Raw genomic sequence first — 21,461 nt, 5'->3', positions numbered from 1 at the left:
GGCCTCACAATACAAATGGGCGTGCATATATACTGGTCTCTCTCTCTCTCTCTCTCTCTCTCTATATATATATATATATACACACATACACACACACTGGTGCATATATATTGGTTCCCAGCAATATACACTCAAGAAAAGAGCATTGTTTGTGGAACCAAAGAGTAAGAGGTGTGAATTAATAATAATAATAATAATGCATTGGAATGCTGTTTCAATGGGGGCAGGGTTGTTATTAAATTGGGGATTTGTTGGGCTGAAGAAAAGATGCTTTTATGTTCCTGTTGTAAGGGTTATTATAAGTAATCAAGTACAAGAGTGTAGTCCATTTGACAGGCAGAAACAGGCTTGCCTAGACGGACTTGCACAGTGGGTTGGAGCAGAGAGGGTTCCAGATCTCAGGCCTCATGATGTATTCCTCATTGCTCCTCCCACTGAACTATGAGCTTTTGAGAGCAGCACTTGGTCTGGTTCACCTTGATTCTGTTTCTTAGGGCTAAGGCCGCAAAGCCTTCCTTAAGAAGCATTGAGTGTTGGGATGCAGATTTTATTTTCATAAAATCTTATCTATTGGGCCGGCGCCGTGGCTCAATAGGCTAATCCTCCACCTTGCGGCGCCGGCACACCGGGTTCTAGTCCCGGTTGGGGCGCCGGATTCTGTCCCGGTCGCCCCTCTTCCAGGCCAGCTCTCTGCTATGGCCAGGGAGTGCAGTGGAGGATGGCCCAGGTGCTTGGGCCCTGCACCCCATGGGAGACCAGGAAAAGCACCTGGCTCCTGGCTCCTGCCAGGATCAGCGCGGTGCGCCGGCTGCAGCGGCGGCCATTGGAGGGTGAACCAACGGCAAAAGGAAGACCTTTCTCTCTGTCTCTCTCTCTCACTGTCCACTCTGCCTGTCAAAAAAAAAAAAAAAAAAAAAAAATCTTATCTATTATTAAAGCTTGCATAATTTTAAAACTAATAATCTAGGATTGGCTACCTGAAAAAAACATTGAGTAGATGTGTGTATGTGTTTTGAGGATGTGCTTATGTTGTAAAGAATATTTAAAATATTGCTTTGTTTTTATTTCCTTAGCTAAAAAAACTTTTCTTGGACAAAATAAATCCTTCTGGGGACCTCTGGAATTAGTAGAAAAACTTGTTCCAGAAGCTGCAGAGATAACAGCAAGTGTTAAAGATCTTCCAGGACTTAAGTAAGTCTAGGGTTGGATTCTGCTCGTTAGGAGCATCTTTATCAACTGTTCCCTTAAGAAGATAAAGATGTCCACCATTGTTTATTTCATAACAATCCAAAATATATACCATTGTTATGAATAGGCACTGTTATGAGAGAACTGGTATGTAGCATAGTAAGGAAAATGTGCCCTTGAGGGTTAATTATTCATCTAAGAGAAGTTGTTTCCTTGGTGGAATACCAAACATTATCTTACTTTTTATAGAACTTGTGAGAATCAGTTGATGAGTCTCAAGAAATAGCAATCTTGGGAGGTGGCAATGTAGGAAAAAGACTGTATTTGATGGAGTTTGAGAGCAAAGACTGAAACAACTGTCACGTGAACATCAGAAACTCACTCCTGCAGCCTGCCTTAGAACTTGAAGGAGAGTGGTGATCACTTCCCAAATGAGATTGCTTTAATTTTAACCAGATAGAAACCTAAATTGCCTGTGTCCACAATAGTGTTTGGCTGCTTGTACATACAATCTGCACTGAATTTACTAGGATTTACTCATACATATCTAATGGAACATTTTCAGATTGCAGGCACATTCACTCATTAGTTCTTTGAGAGAGCTATCATCTCAAATGCACCTCTGGGTCCCAGTAGCCCACACAAAATTCCTTGGATAGCAATGAGGTGGGAGAGGTTGTGGGGAGTACCCAGTGTGCTTGTTACACTGGGAGACCCTTAGCAAGTGAGTCTGTTCCTCCATGACCCCTGTCTCTGTTATGTTTTTGTTTGGTTTGTGTTTTTGTAGGACACCAGTAGGTAGAGGAAGAGCCTGGCTTCGTTTGGCATTAATGCAAAAGAAACTCTCAGAATATATGAAAGCTTTGATCAATAAGAAGGAACTTCTCAGGTATTACTACCATCTTCAACTTTCTCTCTCCTTAGTAGGTTCAGTGTCATAAAGTAAGCTAGACCATCCATTATCTATTTATGCACCTATTACATAAAGTATTTAATGAATTTTTTTTTTTAACTTTTTCATTGTTACCATAGATGACCATGTTTCAACCATGAAGAATTTAATTTTTGCAGCTTTATTATAATGGAGAATTCTGTGGATTTCTCTTACAGTGAATTCTATGAACCCAATGCCCTCATGATGGAAGAAGAAGGAGCCATAATTGCTGGTTTGTTGGTGGGTCTGAATGTCATCGATGCCAACTTCTGTATGAAAGGAGAAGATCTAGACTCTCAGGTGTGTCCGTCCAAGTCCCATTACTTCAGAATTTTGATTGATTAGATTTTTATGCTGACCAAATTAGAAATTCTGTGAGTCTCAAATAGTATTTGCTTCAGTTTTGATGTGAATAATGAAAGTAGCCTGTTTCCTTCCAAGTTGGCTCATTTATGTATTATGAATTTTTCAAATTCTTGCCTTAGCCATGTTCCCTATTAAACATGTATGAGGGTACTTCAAAATGTTGTTGAAAAGTGGAATTAAATGGCAAGTTCAAAAACAATTTTGAAATCCATTCATATAAAAATATACATTAGGAAAAATCAAGTAAAGCTTTCAAAATTTTTTACAACAAATGAGCATCCATTTCTATAATCATTATGAAGTATCCTTATATATATATATACACTATATATATATATTTATACCTAGACACACAGTTACACACCATTTATGAAAAGTCTGCTTAGCATGATAGTTACCAGTAAAGGCTCTGAAGCTAAACTAATTAGTTTTAAATTCTGACTTCCTCATTTTTTAGGTGAATATATTTTGTAGTTAGTTTCTTGATAATTCAGATTCCTTGATGTAATACAGAGACAAAAAAAAAATCCCTGGGACGCACATTTAGCTTAGTGATTATGACACCTGCATCTCACTTTGGAGTACTTGAGCTCAAATCTCAGCTCCTGGCTTGAGCTTCCTGCTAATGCAGACCCTGAGAGGCAACAGTAATAACTCAAATAATTGGATTCCTGCCACCCACATAGGAGCGCGCTCTCTCTCTCTCTCTCTCTCTTTCTGCCTCTCAAATTAATTAATTCAAAAAAGGTTATTTACTTGAGCTATTGTGAGGGGGAACGATAGGAGTTGATATGTGTAATGGACTTAGAACAGGACCTAGCACATAATTAATTGCAAAATAAATAATGCTACTTTCACTATGACTGTTTCCCACAGGAACAAGTTTCTGTTATATTTTACTGGGAAAAATGGAAAAGGAAGTATGATATTTTGATGTGGATTTTAAAAAATACATAAACTGAATAGTTGAATGGCAAACCTGAAAGATTAAGCATCTGTGTCAATGAAGTTTGAGAGAATAGACATAAAAGTGTTAACAGAGTTCAGTTTAGGGTGGTTGAGGTTATGACTGTCATAAGACTTTCTTTTTAACTGTATTCTCTAAAACTTCTGCAGGGGAATGTGCATTGTTTTTGTAATTAAAATTTTTTTAAAGTTATTCCTAATGTCGATTCAGTAGCAAAATACCTGAAGTAAACAAAAGGGAAAGAAACTTTAGGCCTTGTTTGTATTAAGGATTCCATTGATTGTTACAAGATGGCCTTCCAGTCCTATTGACTTAATCTGGATTATTATTTCCAACCTTATCAATTTTTTATTGTACTAAGGCAGTAATTTCTATCACAAATTTCTGATAATTGTCATGAGTATATTACTGTTTTGAGTACTTTGAGAAATTTATCTATGCTCTTCTAAAAGTATCTAATTTTATATTCTGAAAATTCTGTCTGTAGGTTGGAGTTATAGATTTTTCAATGTATCTCAAGGATGGGAACAGCAGTAAAGGTAGTGAAGGGTATGTACAAAGAAAAATAGGTTTCTTTTTTTCTCTGATACAGTAATATTTTGCTTTGTTCATATTTAATACTTAGAGTAATACTTTAAGCAGACTTGCTATAAAAAGTTCTGATGATAGGTAAAAATACCTAACTATTCTGCCTACTGCTAAACCAAAAGGGTTCTTTGTTGAGTGATTTTCCTGCTGTCTGCTTTGAGGACAAACAAAATAGAAACTTACTAGAGGAATCCAGCTCTCCATCTCTTAAAGGTGTATTTGAAAATGTGATGGTCTTGACCAGAGGAACTGCAATTTCATTTTGCTTAACATTTGAAATGTGAAAGGTGTACATGGCATTATGTGTTTTTTTGGTTTTTGTTTTTTGTTTTTTGTTTTTTTATTGACAGGCAGAGTGGACAGTGAGAGAGAGAGACAGAGAGAAAGGTCTTCCTTTGCCGTTGGTTCACCCTCCAATGGCTGCCGTGGCCGGCGCGCTGCACTGATCCAGTGGCAGGTGCCAGGTACTTATCCTGGTCTCCCATGGGGTGCAGGGCCCAAGTACTCGGGCCATCCTCCGCTGCACTCCCGAGCCACAGCAAAGAGCTGTCCTGGAAGAGGGACAACCGGGACAGAATCCGGCGCCCCGATCAGGACTAGAACCCGGTGTGCCGGTGCCGCAAGGCAGAGGATTAGCCTAGTAGCCAGCACCCCAGGTTCTAGTCCCGGTTGGGGTGCCGGATTCTGTCCTAGTTGCTCCTCTTCCAGTCCAGCTCTTTGCTGTGGCCCCGGAAGGCAGTGGAGGATGGCCCAGGTCCTTGGGCCCTGCACCTGCATGGGAGACCAAGAGGAAGCACCTGGCTCCTGGCTTCAGATCAGCACAGTGCACCACTGGCCATAGCGGCCATTTGGGGGTTGAACCAAGGAGGGAAGACCTTTCTCTGTCTCTCTCTCTCTCACTGTCTAACTCTGCCTGTAAAAAAAAAAAAAAAAAAAAAAGAAAAAGAAGAAGAAGAAAAAAGAACAAGTATATGGAAATCTATACTGTCTTTATAATTCTTGTAAATCTAAAATTATTTCAAAAATTTAAAATATATTCATTATGTTACTTAGTAATTAGAGGTCAAAAGCATACCTTATATCTTTTATAAATTTAGCAGTTTAAAGCATAATTAGTCTAGTGTTGTTAACCTTGGCTATTGAGTTAAGATTATATCACTTGTTCTTCTGGTAGTTGTCCAGATACATGACCTTTCATATCTTTCAGCTGAAAAGGCAGGCTGTTCAGTTTTGGCCTATTATCAGTTTAGCTGGTTGTAGAAGTGAACCTTTTCCCCAGTTTATTTTTCATGTAACATTAGATTCTTGATCTTCATGAAAGTTTTTTATAAAGGTTGAGCATCCCTAATCCAAAAATCTAAACTCTGAAATGCTTTTTTTTTTTTTTTTTTTTTTTTTTTTTGACAGGCAGAGTAGACAGTGAGAGAGAGAGACAGAGAGAGAAAGGTCTTCCTTTTGCCGTTGGTTCACCCTCCAATGGCCGCCGCTGCAGCCGGCGCACCGCGCTGATCTGATGGCAGGAGCCAGGAGCCAGGTGCTTTTCCTGGTCTCCCATGGGGTGCAGGGCCCAAGCACCTGGGCCATCCTCCACTGCACTCCCTGGCCATAGCAGAGAGCTGGCCTGGAAGAGAGGCAACCGGGACAGAATCCGGCGCCCCAACCGGGACTAGAACCCGGTGTGCCGGCGCCGCAAGGTGGAGGATTAGCCTATTGAGCCACGGCGCCGGCCCTAAAGTCTGAAATGCTTTAAAATCTGACTGTTTCAGTGCTGACAATGTTGCTCAAAAACTTTTAGATTTTGGATTCCAGATTTCCAGAAGAGGGATGCTCAGCTGGTAAAGTCCATGTAAATATTGCAAAATTTGAACACTCCTGGTGCCAAGCATTTCAGATAGGGATTACTCAACTTAAACCGTTCGGTTTGAATGTAAATAGCACTTAAAGGCAAATACTGTACAAAGCCTTTGAGAACAACCATGTAACACTGCAATGAGCTTAGTTCAGTGCCTATGACAAAAGGAAAATTATTGGTAGGTAATACTAGTGAAGTTGAAAAAAAAACCCACTACTCACAAGAAAATGCTTATCCTTTAAAAGCCTCCTTTATCCTTTAAAAGTAGTGTAACACTACTTAAGGTCTTTAGGTTTGTAAGTTATAACAAGGATTTTATTAATGTAGGGTTTTTTTTATGTTTAAACTTCTGAGTGTTTCTTATTGTTGAGAGGGCTCATCACTTCTGTCTTCTGGTTCACTGTATCTGTGCCACAATTTTTCTCCTGTATTATGAAAAAACACAGGGGTTGGGGAGCAGAATCTAAAGTTATTTAGATTTATTTAGTTATTTCTAAAGTTATTTATTTTATTGGATTTCCTCTGTTTTTCCCCTCTAGAGATGGTCAGATTACTGCAATTCTGGACCAGAAGAACTATGTAGAAGAACTCAACAGACATTTAAAGTAATGGATGAATAATCTTAACTTTACTGGGATTTGTTGGAGGGGAAAGGGACATGTGAAACTGTGAACACACCATACTCTCCAAGTCTATACTGAACTCCTGCCTACCTTATTTATAGTTCTCTTATGAAAGATAGCCATTTTTCATTTAAGTAAGACCTTAATATGATTATCTAGCATCAGTATAAATTTGGGGTAGTCTTGGTTCCAGCTAGCAAATTCAAAACTAATTTAAGTGAATTTTCTTTGGGGACCAGGAACTAATAAAGACTGTAATGAGTTATGGAAGTGTTACAGCAGATTATTTACTCTTTCTGTGCCTTAGTTTTTTAATCTGTGACTACGCATACCTAACAGATAGGGTTATTGAAAGGAGTAAGTGAAAAAATGCAAGTAAAATTATTTGAAAAGTTCTTGGTGTGTATAAACAATTACTGTAGCCTGTTATTGTCATATATAGTCATCTTAAAATTTAGTGTATAGGAAATTAGCTTTTTTATTTCACTGAGCAAATACTGAATACAAACTACAATGCCAAAATAGCAGTGAAGGCAAACACTGCCCTTTGCAAGCTGTGTACAGCCTGGGAGTCAACCAGGAACTATAGACATTAGACAGTGAAAGGTAAGTGTGGTGAGTATTTGGAAAGTAAAGTACAAAGTATTGTTCCGCTTTTCAAAAGATGCCATTATGTTTTTTCTTCTCTTGATAGTGCTACTGTAAACAACCTTCAGGCAAAAGTAGATGCATTAGAAAAATCCAACACCAAACTGACAGAGGAGGTAAGTGTTTTGGAAAGTTTTGTTTGACCTGTAGAATTTAATAGTATGCATTTGTGGAGCCAATAATCTTTGTGTAACTTTAGAAATGAAGGACTTGATTTTTTAGATAATATCTACTATAGTATGTATAGACCCTTATTCTGACCAGAACAGCTAATTAACTTCTCACAGAGGTCTGTTTTACCCAGTTGGTTTGTGTAGGCAGTGTAACTTGGCCTATGAAGTGTCTCGATTTCTTTTGTGTGTTTTGTCTGGGCTAACCTAGAGTAAATGTCTAGCATATAGCAAAATATTCATCATTTATCAATCAGTTAACATATTGGGCACTGTTTATTTGCTAGAGCTAGACAAAGGTTTATATGCGCCAAGCGTGGATTTTTGTGTTCAGATTGGCAAGCTGCTCACTCCACACATCCTTTTTTCCTTGAGGGAGGGGATAAATGTGGTGAAGAGCTCTGGTGAGAGACCAGTAATTCTGCTTACATGTCATGTGTTCCCAAGTCAGTCACTTGACCTCTAAGAGGCCCAGTTCCTCCACAGCCAAGTGAGGGTGTGCTTACTTCCCCTTTCAACCTCACAGTTACTCAGAACAGAGCAGAATACATATGATAAAAGTCCCCAAAATAAAAACAGGAAAATAATCAAATAAAAAGAATTTTCATGTTTTACTTCTGATTAATAAAGATCTCCCCCTCACACACTCACAACTTGCCAAAGGCTAAACTAGAGATTTTTTTCATTAGACATTTCTATGAAAGATCTTAAAATTACCCAGGTGACAGAGAATTTCTCTTCTCTATTTCTAATTATAGTGATCCTGTTACATACAGTGAGATAAATTTGGCGAATATAAGATCAAATTAAAGCACTAGTCAGGGAGCTGTTGTTTGATGTTTAATACGTTTTTCTTCCGAATAAAAATTTTCATTGTAATTTTGAAATTCCTCCCTTTGTCGGCTTCATTTTTGGATGAAGACTTAAATTTTACATATGTATGTAATATATATTTAAATATGTTTAATTCATGGGTATGACCCTTAGAACTGTATCTCACAAGGCTTTTGGAATTTTGAACACAGGAACTGTCCACTGTGATTCTGCTGTCCTGTGTTGAAGCAAATTCTAGCAGAGCTCTTTTTCTTTGTGTGTGTGTGTGTGTGTGTGTGTGTGTGTGTGTTTTACAGGCAGAGTGGACAGTGAGAGAGAGAGAGAGACAGAGAGAAAGGTCTTCCTTTTGAAGTTGGTTCACCCTCCAATGGCCAACATGGCTGGCGCACTGCGGCCAGCACACCGCGCTGATCTGAAGGCAGGAGCCAGGTGCTTCTCCTGGTCTCCCATGGGGTGTAGGGCCCAAGCACTTGGGCCATCCTCCACTGCCTTCCCAGGCCACAGCAGAGAGCTGGCCTGGAAGAGGGGCAACCGGGACAGAATCCGGCGCCCCGACCGGGACTAGAACCCCATGTGCTGGCACCGCTAGGTGGAGGATTAGCCTATTGAGCCGCGGCGCTGGCCCAACTAGCAGAGCTCTTAAGCCTGGTCTCTAATTAGACTACTTGAGTTCATATCCCAGCTCTGGCCCTTGCTAATTTTCTGATCCTGGGCTGATCTCTTAAACTTCTACTACTGACATTGTTTTGCAAATTACATGATTTACTACTCAGTCAAGTCTTGGGACAGTGCTTCACACATCATGAGCACTTAATACAGTTGTTAATTTTGTTCCTTCCGGGCCAGTGCCGCGGCTCAATAGGCTAATCCTCCGCCTTGCGGCATCGGCACACCGGGTTCTAGTCCCGGTCGGGGGCACCAGATTCTGTCCCGGTTGCCCCTCTTCCAAGCCAGCTCTCTGCTGTGGCCCGGGAAGGCAGTGGAGGATGGCCCAAGTGCTTGGGCCCTACACCCCATGAGAGACCAGGAGAAGCACCTGGCTCCTGCCTTCGGATCAGCGCGGTGCGCCGGCCGCGGCGGCCGTTGGAGGGTGAACCGACAGCAAAAGGAAGACCTTTCGCTCTCTCACTATCCATGCCTGTCAAAAAAAAAAAAAGAAATTTTATTCCTTCAGTCACCAGAATTGTCCTCCTGACTAGATGTATTATATCAACAATATTTATTTATTTATTTATTTATTTATTTTCTGATTTATTTTACCAATAACATTTATTTTCTTGAAACTTTGAACCTTAAGAGATAGGTAAGCACTGTGTATATTTTATAGAGAACAGAAAAAGCTAATCAGGTCTGCCTTTTCTCCTTTCTGTTTTTGGTTTTAAGAAGATCAGTTAAAAAACAAATTAACAGGCCGGCTCCGTGGCTCACTAGGCTAATCCTCCGCCTGCAGCGCCAGCACACCAGGTTCTAGTCCCAGTCGGGGTGCCAGATTCTGTCCCGGTTGCTCCTTTTCCAGGCCAGCTCTCTGCTGTGGCCCAGGAGTGCAGTGGAGGATGGCCCAAGTCCTTGGGACCTGCACCCCATGGGAAACCAGGAGAAGCACCTGGCTCCTGCCTTCGGATCAGTGCGGTGCGCTGGCCGCAGCGTGCCAGCCGCAGCAGCCATTAGAGGGTGAGCCAAGGGCAAAGGAAGACCTTTCTCTGTCTCTCTCTCACTGTCCACTCTGCCTGTCAAAAATAAATAAACAAACAAACAGTTATGGAGCATTCATAATGTGTATTCCAAGATGTGGTTCCATGTATGAGGTAACCTCTTTTACTAAAAATTTTCAGAAATAGATATTCTTGCTTATTATAAGTACAAGATACCCAGGAGGACATCCTGGAGGTAAAAATTCTTGTAAAAAGCAGTGATGAAGAGATGCTGCTTAATTTTTTTTAGCCTGCTCTAAAAGTATTTCTTCTAAGTTCCTTCAATTACTTTTTTTTTTTTTAATGTATTTATTTACTTGAAAGAGTTACACAGAGAGAGAAGGAGAGGCAGAGGGAGAGGTCTTCCATCTGCTGGTTCACTCCCCCAGTTGGCCGCAATGGCCAGAGCTGTGCCGGTCGGAAGCCAGGAGCCAGGAGCTTCTTCCCGGATCTCCCACTTGGGTGCAGGGACCCAAGGACTTGGGCCATCCTCTACTGCTTTCCCAGACCATAGCAGAGAGCTTGATCAGAAGTGGAGTAGCCGGAACTTGAACTGGTACCCATATGGGATACCGGCACTGCAGGCTGCAGCTTTACCTGCTACGTCACAGCACTAGTCCCAGCAATAACTTTTTAAAAAATTTTTATTTATGTATTTATTTGAAAGGCAGGCAGACAGAAGGAGAGCTCTGATCTGTTTTACTCCCCAAAATGCATCACACAACAGCTGGACCTGGACTGAGGCTGAACCTGGGAGCCAGGGCTCCCACATGAGTGGCAGGGACCCATGTAATACAGCCATCTCCTGCTGCTTCCAGGATCCATATTAACAGGGATCTGGAATCAGGAGCAAATAGAACATGAGCCAGGCACTCCCATGTGGAATGTGAGTGTCCCAGCAGGCATATTAACCACTACGCCAAATGCCTACTCCAGCACATTTTTATTGGGTTATAGATGGCTTTGTTCATTCCCAAGAATATCCAAACCTAAAAAATATGTCCTAGCACATCATGAGTTGTACTATATTAACAAATGATAAAAGATTCTCTTTAAATTTCATCAACAGCTCGCAGTTGCAAACAACAGGATTATTACCTTGCAAGAAGAAATGGAACGAGTCAAAGAGGAAAGCTCCTACATATTGGAGTCCAATCGGAAGGTTAGTCTAACTGGACTTATAAAGTATTCACAGGGAGCGCATCGATGTGTTAGCAGCAGGAGGGCTGTTTTAAGCAGCGGGTACTTGCACGTCTCAAGCATACTGTTTTTACTTCAGTCTTGTGCTTAATTGAGTACACAGCAAACGTTATGGCTGGGTTACACCCCTTCTCACAGATGCTCCTTGGCTTCCCTGCCTCCTACATCTGTTTAGAAACTGCCAGAAAGTTGAACTCAGTTTCTTGCTTTTATGTACTGATTTGTATTGTATTGTATTTAACTATTATACTTGTTATATTGAATATACCATTATCTTTATAACATGTAAGTGCTTTATAAGAAGTGACTGACACCTCATTTATGTGATATCACTGGGAAAGAGTTAATCTCTTCAAGAGCAAACTTTTTTGTGTGTTTCATCAAATTTTTGCAGACTTTTTCTATATTGCACAATTCTAAATCTCCTTAGTTGCAGGACTTAACGACGCATTTAGGCATGTGTGCTGACGGAAGATCATAATTATCAATCTAGGTAGTTCTATACTAAATTATAAAGATGCTGTGATAGGAAACTGCTAAGATTGATAGAGCTTCAAGCACCTAGATTTCTAATCTGTTGTAACCTAGGAATGCACATGTCTATAGTTACTAAAATTGTTCCTAAAAAGCAGTTAGGCTCTGAGTACGCTCTTTAGCAATTATTTCTAAGAATAGAGTTTGATTTTACTGAATGGACTTAATGAAAACCAGTGTGAATGCACGGAAGATATTTTTGATACCTATTTATTTCTAGCTGTAAAATCCTTCTATAGTTGAAAACAGTAGACACAAGATTTCTGGAGAATTGATATTTCCCATTTAAACTTTTGGCACAACTCATAATTTGCAGCGAATACTGGATTTTTTTTTTAAGGCTAAAATGTTACCACCTAGTTTGATAACCTATCTTACGATTTTAGATAAAGTAACGGGAAACTTCATAGTTCAGGTCTTTTGAAATTTACTAGACCTTTTCAGTTACCTTATTCTCTTTCTGTGTTGTTAGACCTGCTTAGGTATGGTGTGGATTATTTATATGCTCAAATATGTAATATATACCTCTTTAAGGGTCCTAAGCAAGACAGAACTTCAGAAGGGCAAGCACTAAGTGAAGCCAGAAAACATTTGAAGGAGGAGACACAATTACGACTGGTAAGCTTTGCTTAGATTCTAATAGTTCAGGGTCCAGTATTGTGGCACAGCAAGTTAAGCCATTGCCTGCAATGCCAGCAACCCATTAAGGTGCCAGTTCATGTCCCAGCTGCTCCATTTCTGACCCTGCTAAGGTGCCTGGGAAGCACCAGAGGCTGGTGCAAGCGCTTGGGCTCCTGCACGCATGTGGTAGACCCACATGAATTTCCAGGCTCCTGTCTTCAACCTGGCCCAGCCCTGGCTGTTGCAGCCATTTGGGGAGTGATCCAGCAGATGTAAGATTCTCTCTCTCTCTCTCTCTCCCCCTTTCTCTATGTAATTCTGTCTTTAAAATAAATAAATTAAATATTTTAAAAACTTAGAAAATTTGTTTTAAGAAGATGCTACTAGATCAAAAACACATTAAAAGGTTTTACAGGAGAAGACCAAGATCAGAGGTATAAATGGTGTTGTAAAATTTGCGTGTGTGCAATGTATACATGTGGTGGAACACATTATAACTTGTAGGTACACACAGTTATCAGGTGTTAAGCAGCCAGTCTGTTTCAATTATCTAAGGACGTGGAAATGCTAACTAGAATGATTTTATCAGCACCATTAGATATATAAGTGAAATTATCACACTGTGCCCCATAAATATGTAAGATTATGATAATTAGTAAATAAAAACCTCTTAAGGTTGAAAAAGATGTTTTATGGATCCTATAAAATTGTTTCTCATTCATTTTAAACCACATTCCCTATAAATCTTAATCTATTTTTTTTTAAGATTTATATATTTGAGAGGCAGAGTTACAGACAGAGGGAGGGAGAGATGGAGAGAGAGGTCCTCCATCCACTGGTTCACTCCCCAGATGGCCGCAACGGCCAAAGCTGAACCAATCTGAAGATAGGAGCCAGGAGCTTCTCTGAGTCTCTCACTTGGGTGCAGGGACGCAAGGACTTGGGCCATCTTCCACTACTTTCCTAGGCCACAGCAGAGAGCTGGATTGGAAGAGGAGCAGCCAGAACATGAATTGGTGCCCACGCTAGTGCTGCAGGCTGAGGCTTAGCCCACTTTGCTACAGTGCACCCTCTCAGTCCATTTTCTGAGTATTCTCAGCAGCAATGAGATTTAGCTAATCTTAATAGTTTTTCCTCTTATACTTTGTGTTCCAAGAACATTAAGTATACAAAATCTGCTTTCTCATCTCATGCAGTCCTCCAGCAGCAGTGTTAAGTGTTCTGGGAGGGGTAACTCCTCTGTTCCTCATCAAGAATCCCTGACAGAGAATTACTCTTCTTCTTTTTTGCTGTTATTTGTAAATTATTCTTGCTCCTAGAGATAAATGGTAAAAGTTGTGATTTGGCATTAGAATTGAGAATTTTTTTTTAAATAAAAATTATACCCATACGAACTCATCGTGGGGCCAGCGCCGTGGCTCACTTGGTTAATCCTCTGCCTGCGGCACCGGCATCCCATATGGGCACCGGGTTCTAGTCCTGGTCGCTCCTTTTCCAGTCCAGCTCTCTTCTGTGGCCCGAGAGGGCAGTGGAGGATGGCACAGATGCTTGGGCCCCTGCACCTGCATGGGAGACCAGGAGGAGGCACCTGGCTCCTGGCTTCAGATTGTGCCAACCGTGGCAGCCATTTGGGGAATGAACCAATGGAGGGAAGACCTTTCTCTCTGTCTCTCACACTGTCTAACTCTGCCTGTCAAATTAAAAAAAAAAAAAAAAAAAAAAAAAGAACTCATCGTAAGGAATGATACTGTTCTGATCAATTTTATCCAAGTGTGAGTATCATTGTGTTAACTCCTCCAGAAGTTCAGGTAGGGTGACAAACAAGAATGCCTCTAGTTTCTCAAGGAATTGAGGAAAGCTTGAAAATGAGGGGTGGGTTCATTTGTACTCCAAACTTACCACACCTTTACAGTGTCCATCAGTGTTTTGGGTTCTCTGAAAATAAAGCAATGTTATTTTAACATCCTTGAGATAATTAGTATTTGCTTTTTATGTGTTTATGAATTAAATCTCAAAAGTGCTTCCCTTTGGGTTGTTCCTAGTGATAATCTATCTCTGCATTTTCAGAAACAATGATTAATTTTTGCTAATCATGTAAAGACAGGAATCTCAGTTAAACAGCCCCTGATGAAAATCTGAAAGTTTTCCATATCCTTTTATTACAATAAATGTTTGTTAAGGTAAGAAACTAAAATATTAGGCAAGGTCCTGTGTACAGTGTGGGTGTAGAAGAACTTCAGGACTTTGTATCTGTCTTCTGCATAATACTGTGTTAATCATGGTCCATACAAAAGGAGGTTTCTTATTAAGTGAACCTAAAATTCAGTTAGCTGTGTAGACCATGTACCCTAGGGACCTAGAGTGCCTTCTGGTTTCCATGGGCTCATGACTATATCAGTAATATTCAAATTCAGCAAAATTGCAGCTGCCTCATTTTGTGCTGAGTACTGTAGCATTTCATGCATAGTTCTATAAGAGGATGTGGCATCCATTGTCTTAATTTGTAACAAAGTACCTCAATTACATGAATATTTTAGACACTAAGTACACTGTCTTTGGCCTAGCAAGTGTTTCAGATTTATACAATATTGAGCAAATGTTACTATAATTGTCCTAACTGTGATCCTCGTTGTTACAGTCTCTGTAAATGAATGGCAGCTTATAGCTATTTTGCCCAACTATTCAGTTTTGGTCTCACCTTTCCTGTGAACTATTATGAGTAAGCAATGTATTTACCTTTGGGGTCAGGATGTTGAAAAGGAACTGGAGCTGCAAATCAGCATGAGACAGGAGATGGAATTAGCTATGAAGATGCTGGAGAAGGATGTCTGTGAGAAGCAGGATGCTCTGGTGTCTCTGCGGCAGCAGCTGGATGACCTCAGGGCTCTCAAGCATGAACTTGCCTTCAAGCTGCAGGTAAGGGAAGGAAGAGGCATGGACTTGCTGGCTCTCTGACTTCTTGACACTGCCCTTGCCCTTCTTGTCCTCTAGAATCTCACTTCAAATACATCACATTTGAAGCTAGCTGCCAGTAAACCACTTTAAGAATTAAACTGTGCAAGGAGCTGCTGTTGCTGTTCTGGAAAACAGGGCCACTGTTCACGTGGCAGTGGAGATCTGGGTCTTTACTTTCCTATGAGATAACTTCTGTACACCACTCTAACGTATTAGATAAATTGGTGTACCTTCTGATACTGTCTGAGAGCTGCATATAACAAAACTAATTTTAAATAAATACCTTTTGCTTCTTGTTTTCCATTTGGGAATTAATTGATAAACATATGACCATTTCTGTTTATTTACCTTTAGAGTCAAAAGGCAGATATAGTTATATTTCTAGATTAAATGTTGGGAAAATACACATAGACTGAAAATGAAAGGATAGAAGAAAGGATGGGAAAAGATAGTCCATGCTAACAGAAAGTAAAAAATGAACAGGTGTAGCCATCCTAATATCAAACAAATAGACTTTAGCAGAAAAACTGTTAAAAGAGACAAAGAAGAACATTAAGTAATGATTAAGGGATCAGTTCAACAGGAAGATGTGACTGTAATAAATGCGTATGCACCCAATGCCAGGACACCTGGCTATTTAAAACAAATACTAATGGATCTAAAGGGAGAGATAGGATCCAATACAAGAGTAATGGGGGACTTCAACACCCCGCTTTCGTCAATGGGCATATTTCCATTTCATCAATGGAAAATCAACAAACAGAGCTAATCTACACTATGGACAAATGGACATAACTGATATCTATAGAACCTTTCATCCCACAGTTGCAGAATACACATTGTTTTCACCAGTATATGGAACTTTCTCTAGTATAGACCATATGCTAGGCCACAAAGCAAGTCTTACCAAATTAAAAAAAAAAAAGGCCGGCGCCATGGCTCACTAGGCTAATCCTCCGCCTGCAGCGCCGGCACCCCAGGTTCTAGTCGCGAGCAGGGCGCCAGATTCTGTCCCGGTTGCTCCTCTTCCAGTCCAGTTCTCTGCTGTGGCCCGGGAGTGCAGTGGAAGATGGCCCAGGTCCTTAGGCCATGCATCCGCATGGGAGACCAGGAGGAAGACCTGGGCCCCGGCTTCGGATCGGCACAGCACACTGGCCACAACGTGCTGGCCATAGCGGCCATTTGGGGGGTAAACCAATGGAAAAAGGAAGACCTTTCTCTCTGTCTGTTTCTTACTGTCTAACTTTGCCTGTCAAAAAAAAAAAAAAAAAAAATGAAATCATACCATGCATCTTTTCTGACCACAATGGAATGAAGCTGGAAATTAACAATTGAATCTCTAGAAAATATGCCAACACATGGAGACTGAACAGCGTGCTCCTGAATGAATAATAGTTCATAAAAGAAAGAAATCAAAAGAGAAATGAAAAAATTTCTGGAAATGAATGAAGATGACATTAGAGCATATCAAAACTTATGGGATACAGCAATGTTAACTTATGGGAAAAACAATGTTAAGAGGGAAGTTTAGGGGCCAACCCTGTGGTGTAGTAGGTTAAGCATCCGCCTGCAGTGCTGGCATCCCATATAGGCACCAGTTCAAGTCCAAGCTACTCCGCTTCTGATCCGGCTCCCTGCTGATGGCCTGGGAAAGCAGTAGAAGATGGCCCAAGCACTTGGATGCCTGCACCCATTGGGTGACCTGGAAGAGGCTCCTGGCTCCTGACTTCAGATAGGCCCAGCTCCAGCAGTTAATGGCCATTTGGGGAGTGAACCAGGGGTTAGAGTCCTTCCCTCCCTCGCTCCCTCCCTCCCTCTCTCTCTCTTTCTCTATCTCTCTGTAACTCTGCCTCTCAAGTGAATAAATAAATTAAAAAAAAAAAAAGTTTATAGAAGTTGGTGCCTGCATCAAGAAATTGGAAAGATACCAAATAAATGAGCTATCATTGAATCTCAAGGACCAAGAAAGACAACAAACCAAACCCCAAATAGTAGGAGGACAGAAATTATTAAAATTAGAGAAGAAATAAACAAAATTGAAATGAAAAAAGTTACAAAAGATCATTGAAATGAAGAGCTAGTTGTTTTTTTTTTTTTTTTAAGATTTTATTTATAGCCGGCACTGCGGCTCACTAGGCTAATCCTCCGCCTTGCGGTGCCGGCACACCAGGTTCTAGTCCCGGTCGGGGAGCCAGATTCTTTCCTGGTTGCCCCTCTTCCAGGCCAGCTCTCTGCTGTGGCCAGGGAGTGCAATGGAGGATGGCCTGGGTACTTGGGCCCTAGAGTGTACCGCATGGGAGACCAGGAGAAGTACCTGGCTCCTGCCATTGGATCAGCGCGGTGCGCCGGCCGCAGCGCGGCGGCCATTGGAGGGTGAACCAACAGCAAAAGGAAGACCTTTCTCTCTGTCTCTCTCTCTCACTGTCCACTCGGCCTGTCAATAAATAAATTGAGTGGTTGAGTTACAGAGAGAGGGAGAGACAGAGAGAAAGGTCTTACATCCTCTGGTTCACTTGACAAAAGGCTGCAATAACTGGAGTTGAGTCAATCTGAAGACAGGAGCCAGGAGCATCTCCTGGGTCTCCTACGTAAGTGCAGGGGCCCAAGCACTTGGGCCATCTTCCACTGCCTTCCCAGGCCATACTAGAGAGCTAGATCAGAAGTGGAGCAGCCAGGACTTGAACTGGCACCCTGTGGGATTCTGGCACCACAGGCAGAAGCTTAGCCCACTAAGCCAGCCACAAGAGCCAGTTTTTTATAAAAATAAACAAAATTGAGAATACCATTGGCTCAATTAACCAAAAAAAAAAAAAAGACTTAAATTAATGAATTCAGAGATTTAAAAGGAGATATAACAGTGGATACTACAGAAACAAAAAGAATCATTAAGAAGTAATTCAAACACTATATACCAACAAATTGGAAAATCTAGAAGAAATGGATAGATTCCTGGACACATACAGTCTACCAACACTGAGTCCTGAAGACATAGAAAATGTAAACAGATCAATAACCAAAATGGAGACAATCAGTAATGAAGACCCAAAGAAAAGTCCAGGATCAATATGGCTTCACTGCTGAATTCTACCAGACTTTAAAAGAAGAACTAATTCCAATTCTTCTCAAGCTATTCAAAAACAATTAAAAGGGATGGAATCCTCCCAACTCCTTCTGTGAGACCAGCATCAATTTAAGTCCTAAACCAGAAAAAGATACAACAAAGAAAGGGAACTATAGACCAATATCCTGATGAACATAGATGCAAAAGTCCCCAACGAAATATTAGCTAATCAAATCCAACAGCACATCAGCAAGATTATTCACCCGGACCAAGTAGGATTTATCCTTGATATGGAGGGATGGTTCAACTTAGGCAAATCAATAAATACGATACATCACATTAGTAAATTTAAGTATAAAAACTATATGATTATCTCAATAGATGCAGACAAAGCATTTGATAAAATACAACATCTTTTCCTGATAAAAACCTTAAGCAAATTGCGTATAGAAGGAAAACTAAGCACAATCAAGGCTATTCATGACAAACCCACAGCCAGCATCTTATTGAATGGGGAAAAGCTGGAAGTCTTCCCACTAAGGTCTGGAACCAGACAATCACTATTGCTATTCAATATAGTCCTGTAAGTTTTAGCCAGAGCCATTAGGCAATAAAAAGAAATCAAAGGGATACAAATTGGAAAAGAGGAAGTCAAATTATCCATTTGCAGATGACATGATTCTATTTTTAGGAGAAGCAAAAGACTTACTGAGAGACTATTGGACTCATAAAAGAGTTTGTTAAAGTTGCAGGATATAAAATTAATACAAAAAACTCAGTAGCCTTTGTATATACAGACAATGCCATGGCTGAGAAAGAACTTATAAGATCAATCCCATTCACAATAGCTACAAAAAGAAGTAAATAGCTGGGATAAATTTAACCAAGGAGTTGAAAAAAAATTTTTAATTTAAAAAATTTAATAAATTTAAAAATTTTAAAAAATTTTTGAAGAAAAAAATGGAAGACACCAAAAAATGGAAAAAGCTTTCATGCTCATGAATTGGAAGAATTAATATCATCAAAAAAGTCCATACTACCTAAACCAATTTACAGAGTCAATGCTATCCCAATCCAAATACAATGACATTCTTCTCAGATTTAAAAAAAAATGGTGCTAAAATTCATATGGAAACACAAGAGACCCCGAATAGCTAAAGCAATCTAATATAACAAAAAGCCTGAGACAGCACCATATCAGATTTTAAGACATATTACAGGGCAGTTAAAATCCAATATCCCGGCCGGCGCCGTGGCTCAGTAGGCTAATCCCCCGCCTTGTGGTGCCGGCACACCAGGTTCTAGTCCCGGTCGGGGCACCGGATTCTTTCCTGGTTGCCCCTCTTCCAGGCCAGCTCTCTGCTGTGGCCCGGGAGTGCAGTGGAGGATGGCCCAAGTGCTTGGGCCCTGCACCCCATGGGAGACCAGGAGGAAGCACCTGGCTCCTGCCTTCGGATCAGCGAGGTGCGCCGGCCTCAGCACACTGGCCGCACCGGCCCTTGAAGGGTGAACCAATGGCAAAGGAAGACCTTTCTCTCTGTCTCTCTCTCACTGTCCACTCTGCCTGTAAAAAAAAAAAAAAAAAAAAAAAAAAAAAAAATATCCTGGTACTGGCACAAAAATAGACATGTAGACCAATGGAAAATTATAGAAACTCCAGAAACCAATCCACACATCTACAGCCAACTAATCTTTGACAAAGGAGCTAAAATCAATCCCTGGAGAAAGGACAGTCTTTTCAACAAATGGTGCTGGAAAAATTGGATCTCTATGTGCAGAGTATGAAACAAGACCCCTACCTTACACCTTATACAAAAATCAAACTCTAAATGGATCAAGGAGCTAAATCTGTGACCTGATACCATCAGATTACTAGAGGAGAACACTAGGGCAACTCTGCAAGACATTGGCATAGGCCAAGACTTCTTGGAAAAGATCCCAGAAGCACAGGCAGTCAAAGCCAAAATAGACAAATGGGATTATATCCAGTTGAGAAGCTTTGTGCTGCATTGCAAAAAAGAGGCAACTGACAGAATGGGAGAAAATATTTGCAAACTGTGCAGCTGATAGAGGATTAATGTCCAGAATCTATAAAGAGCTCAAGCAACTCAACAACAACAAAACAAACAATCCAGTTAAGAAATGGGCAAAGGACTTAAACAGGCATTTTTCAAAAGAGGAAATTCAAATGGCCGATAGACACATGAAAAACTGCTCAGGATCACTAGCTGTCAGGGAAATGCAAATCAAAACTAGAATGAGGTTTCACCTCACCCCAGTTAAAATGGCTGTCATACATAAATTAACAAACAATAAATGCTGGTGAAGATGTGGGGGAAAAGGTACCCTAATCCACTTTTGGTGGGAATGTGAACTAGTACAGCTATTGTGGAAGACTGTATGGAGATACCTCAGAAAGATGAAAATGGATAAACAATATGACCCAGCAATCCCACTCCTGGGAATTTACCCAAAGGAAATGAAATCAACATTGAAGCCGGCACCGCAGCTCACTAGGCTAATCCTCCGCCTGGGGTGCCGGCACACCGGGTTCTAGTCCCGGGCGGGGTGCCAGATTCTGTCCTGGTTGCTCACCTTCCAGGCCTGCTCTCTGCTGTGGCCAGGGAGTACAGTGGAGGATGGCCCAAGTGCTTGGGCCCTGCACCCCATGGGAGACCAGGAGAAGCACCTGGCTCCTGCCTTTGGATCAACGCGTTGCACCAGCCGGTGCTGTGCCCGCAGCGGCCATTAGAGGGTGAACCAACGGCAAAGGAAGACCTTTCTCTCTCTCTCTCTCTCTCACTGTCCATTCTGCCTGTCAAAAAATTAAAAAAAAAAAAAAAGAAAGAAAAAGAAATCAGCATTGTAAGACTTCCCTGTACCCCCATGTTTATTGCAGTTCAATTCATATTAGCTAAGATATGGAATCAACCCAGATAGCCATCAACTGATGAATGGATAAAGAAATTGTGGTATATATAGTATGGAATACTACTCAGTGGTAAAAAAAGAATGAAATCCTGTCTTTTGCAATAAAATGGATGCAACTAGAAACCATTATACTTAGTGAAATAAGCCAATCCCATAAAGACAAATACCATGTTTTCCCTGATCTGTGGTAATTAACAGAGTACCAAAAATGTAATGTGTAAGAGAAATTGACATTTTGAGATTGAATGATTGTTTACAGCTGTTGTTTCTACTGCTGAGGAGCAGTGTTTTTTTCTTT

At 40.8% G+C, this 21,461-nt stretch overlaps 1 protein-coding gene across 17 annotated transcripts in view; it reads left to right on the top strand.

Moving 5' to 3' along the window:
• The window catches only part of RUFY3 (RUN and FYVE domain containing 3), a 101,347-nt gene that overhangs the window by 63,552 nt on the left and 16,334 nt on the right, over positions 1 to 21,461 (top strand). For all 17 annotated transcript variants that reach the window (XR_011378405.1, XM_051819714.2, XM_070048046.1 and 14 more), the window contains 9 exons: positions 1,074 to 1,191; positions 1,976 to 2,077; positions 2,299 to 2,422; positions 3,943 to 4,004; positions 6,435 to 6,500; positions 7,213 to 7,282; positions 10,931 to 11,023; positions 12,130 to 12,213; positions 14,965 to 15,132. Coding sequence is in view for 16 of the 17 variants with exons in the window: in XM_051819714.2 (XP_051675674.2) it covers positions 1,074 to 1,191; positions 1,976 to 2,077; positions 2,299 to 2,422; positions 3,943 to 4,004; positions 6,435 to 6,500; positions 7,213 to 7,282; positions 10,931 to 11,023; positions 12,130 to 12,213; positions 14,965 to 15,132 (887 nt within the window). In the remaining variant the exon portion in view is untranslated. The remainder of the gene's footprint in view (positions 1 to 1,073; positions 1,192 to 1,975; positions 2,078 to 2,298; positions 2,423 to 3,942; positions 4,005 to 6,434; positions 6,501 to 7,212; positions 7,283 to 10,930; positions 11,024 to 12,129; positions 12,214 to 14,964; positions 15,133 to 21,461) is intronic.

This window comes from Oryctolagus cuniculus, chromosome 8 (genome assembly GCF_964237555.1).
Source record: "Oryctolagus cuniculus chromosome 8, mOryCun1.1, whole genome shotgun sequence".
Lineage (NCBI taxonomy): Eukaryota > Metazoa > Chordata > Mammalia > Lagomorpha > Leporidae > Oryctolagus > Oryctolagus cuniculus.
Note: the sequence above shows the minus strand (reverse complement) of the source record. Positions and strands in the feature narration are given on the sequence as shown.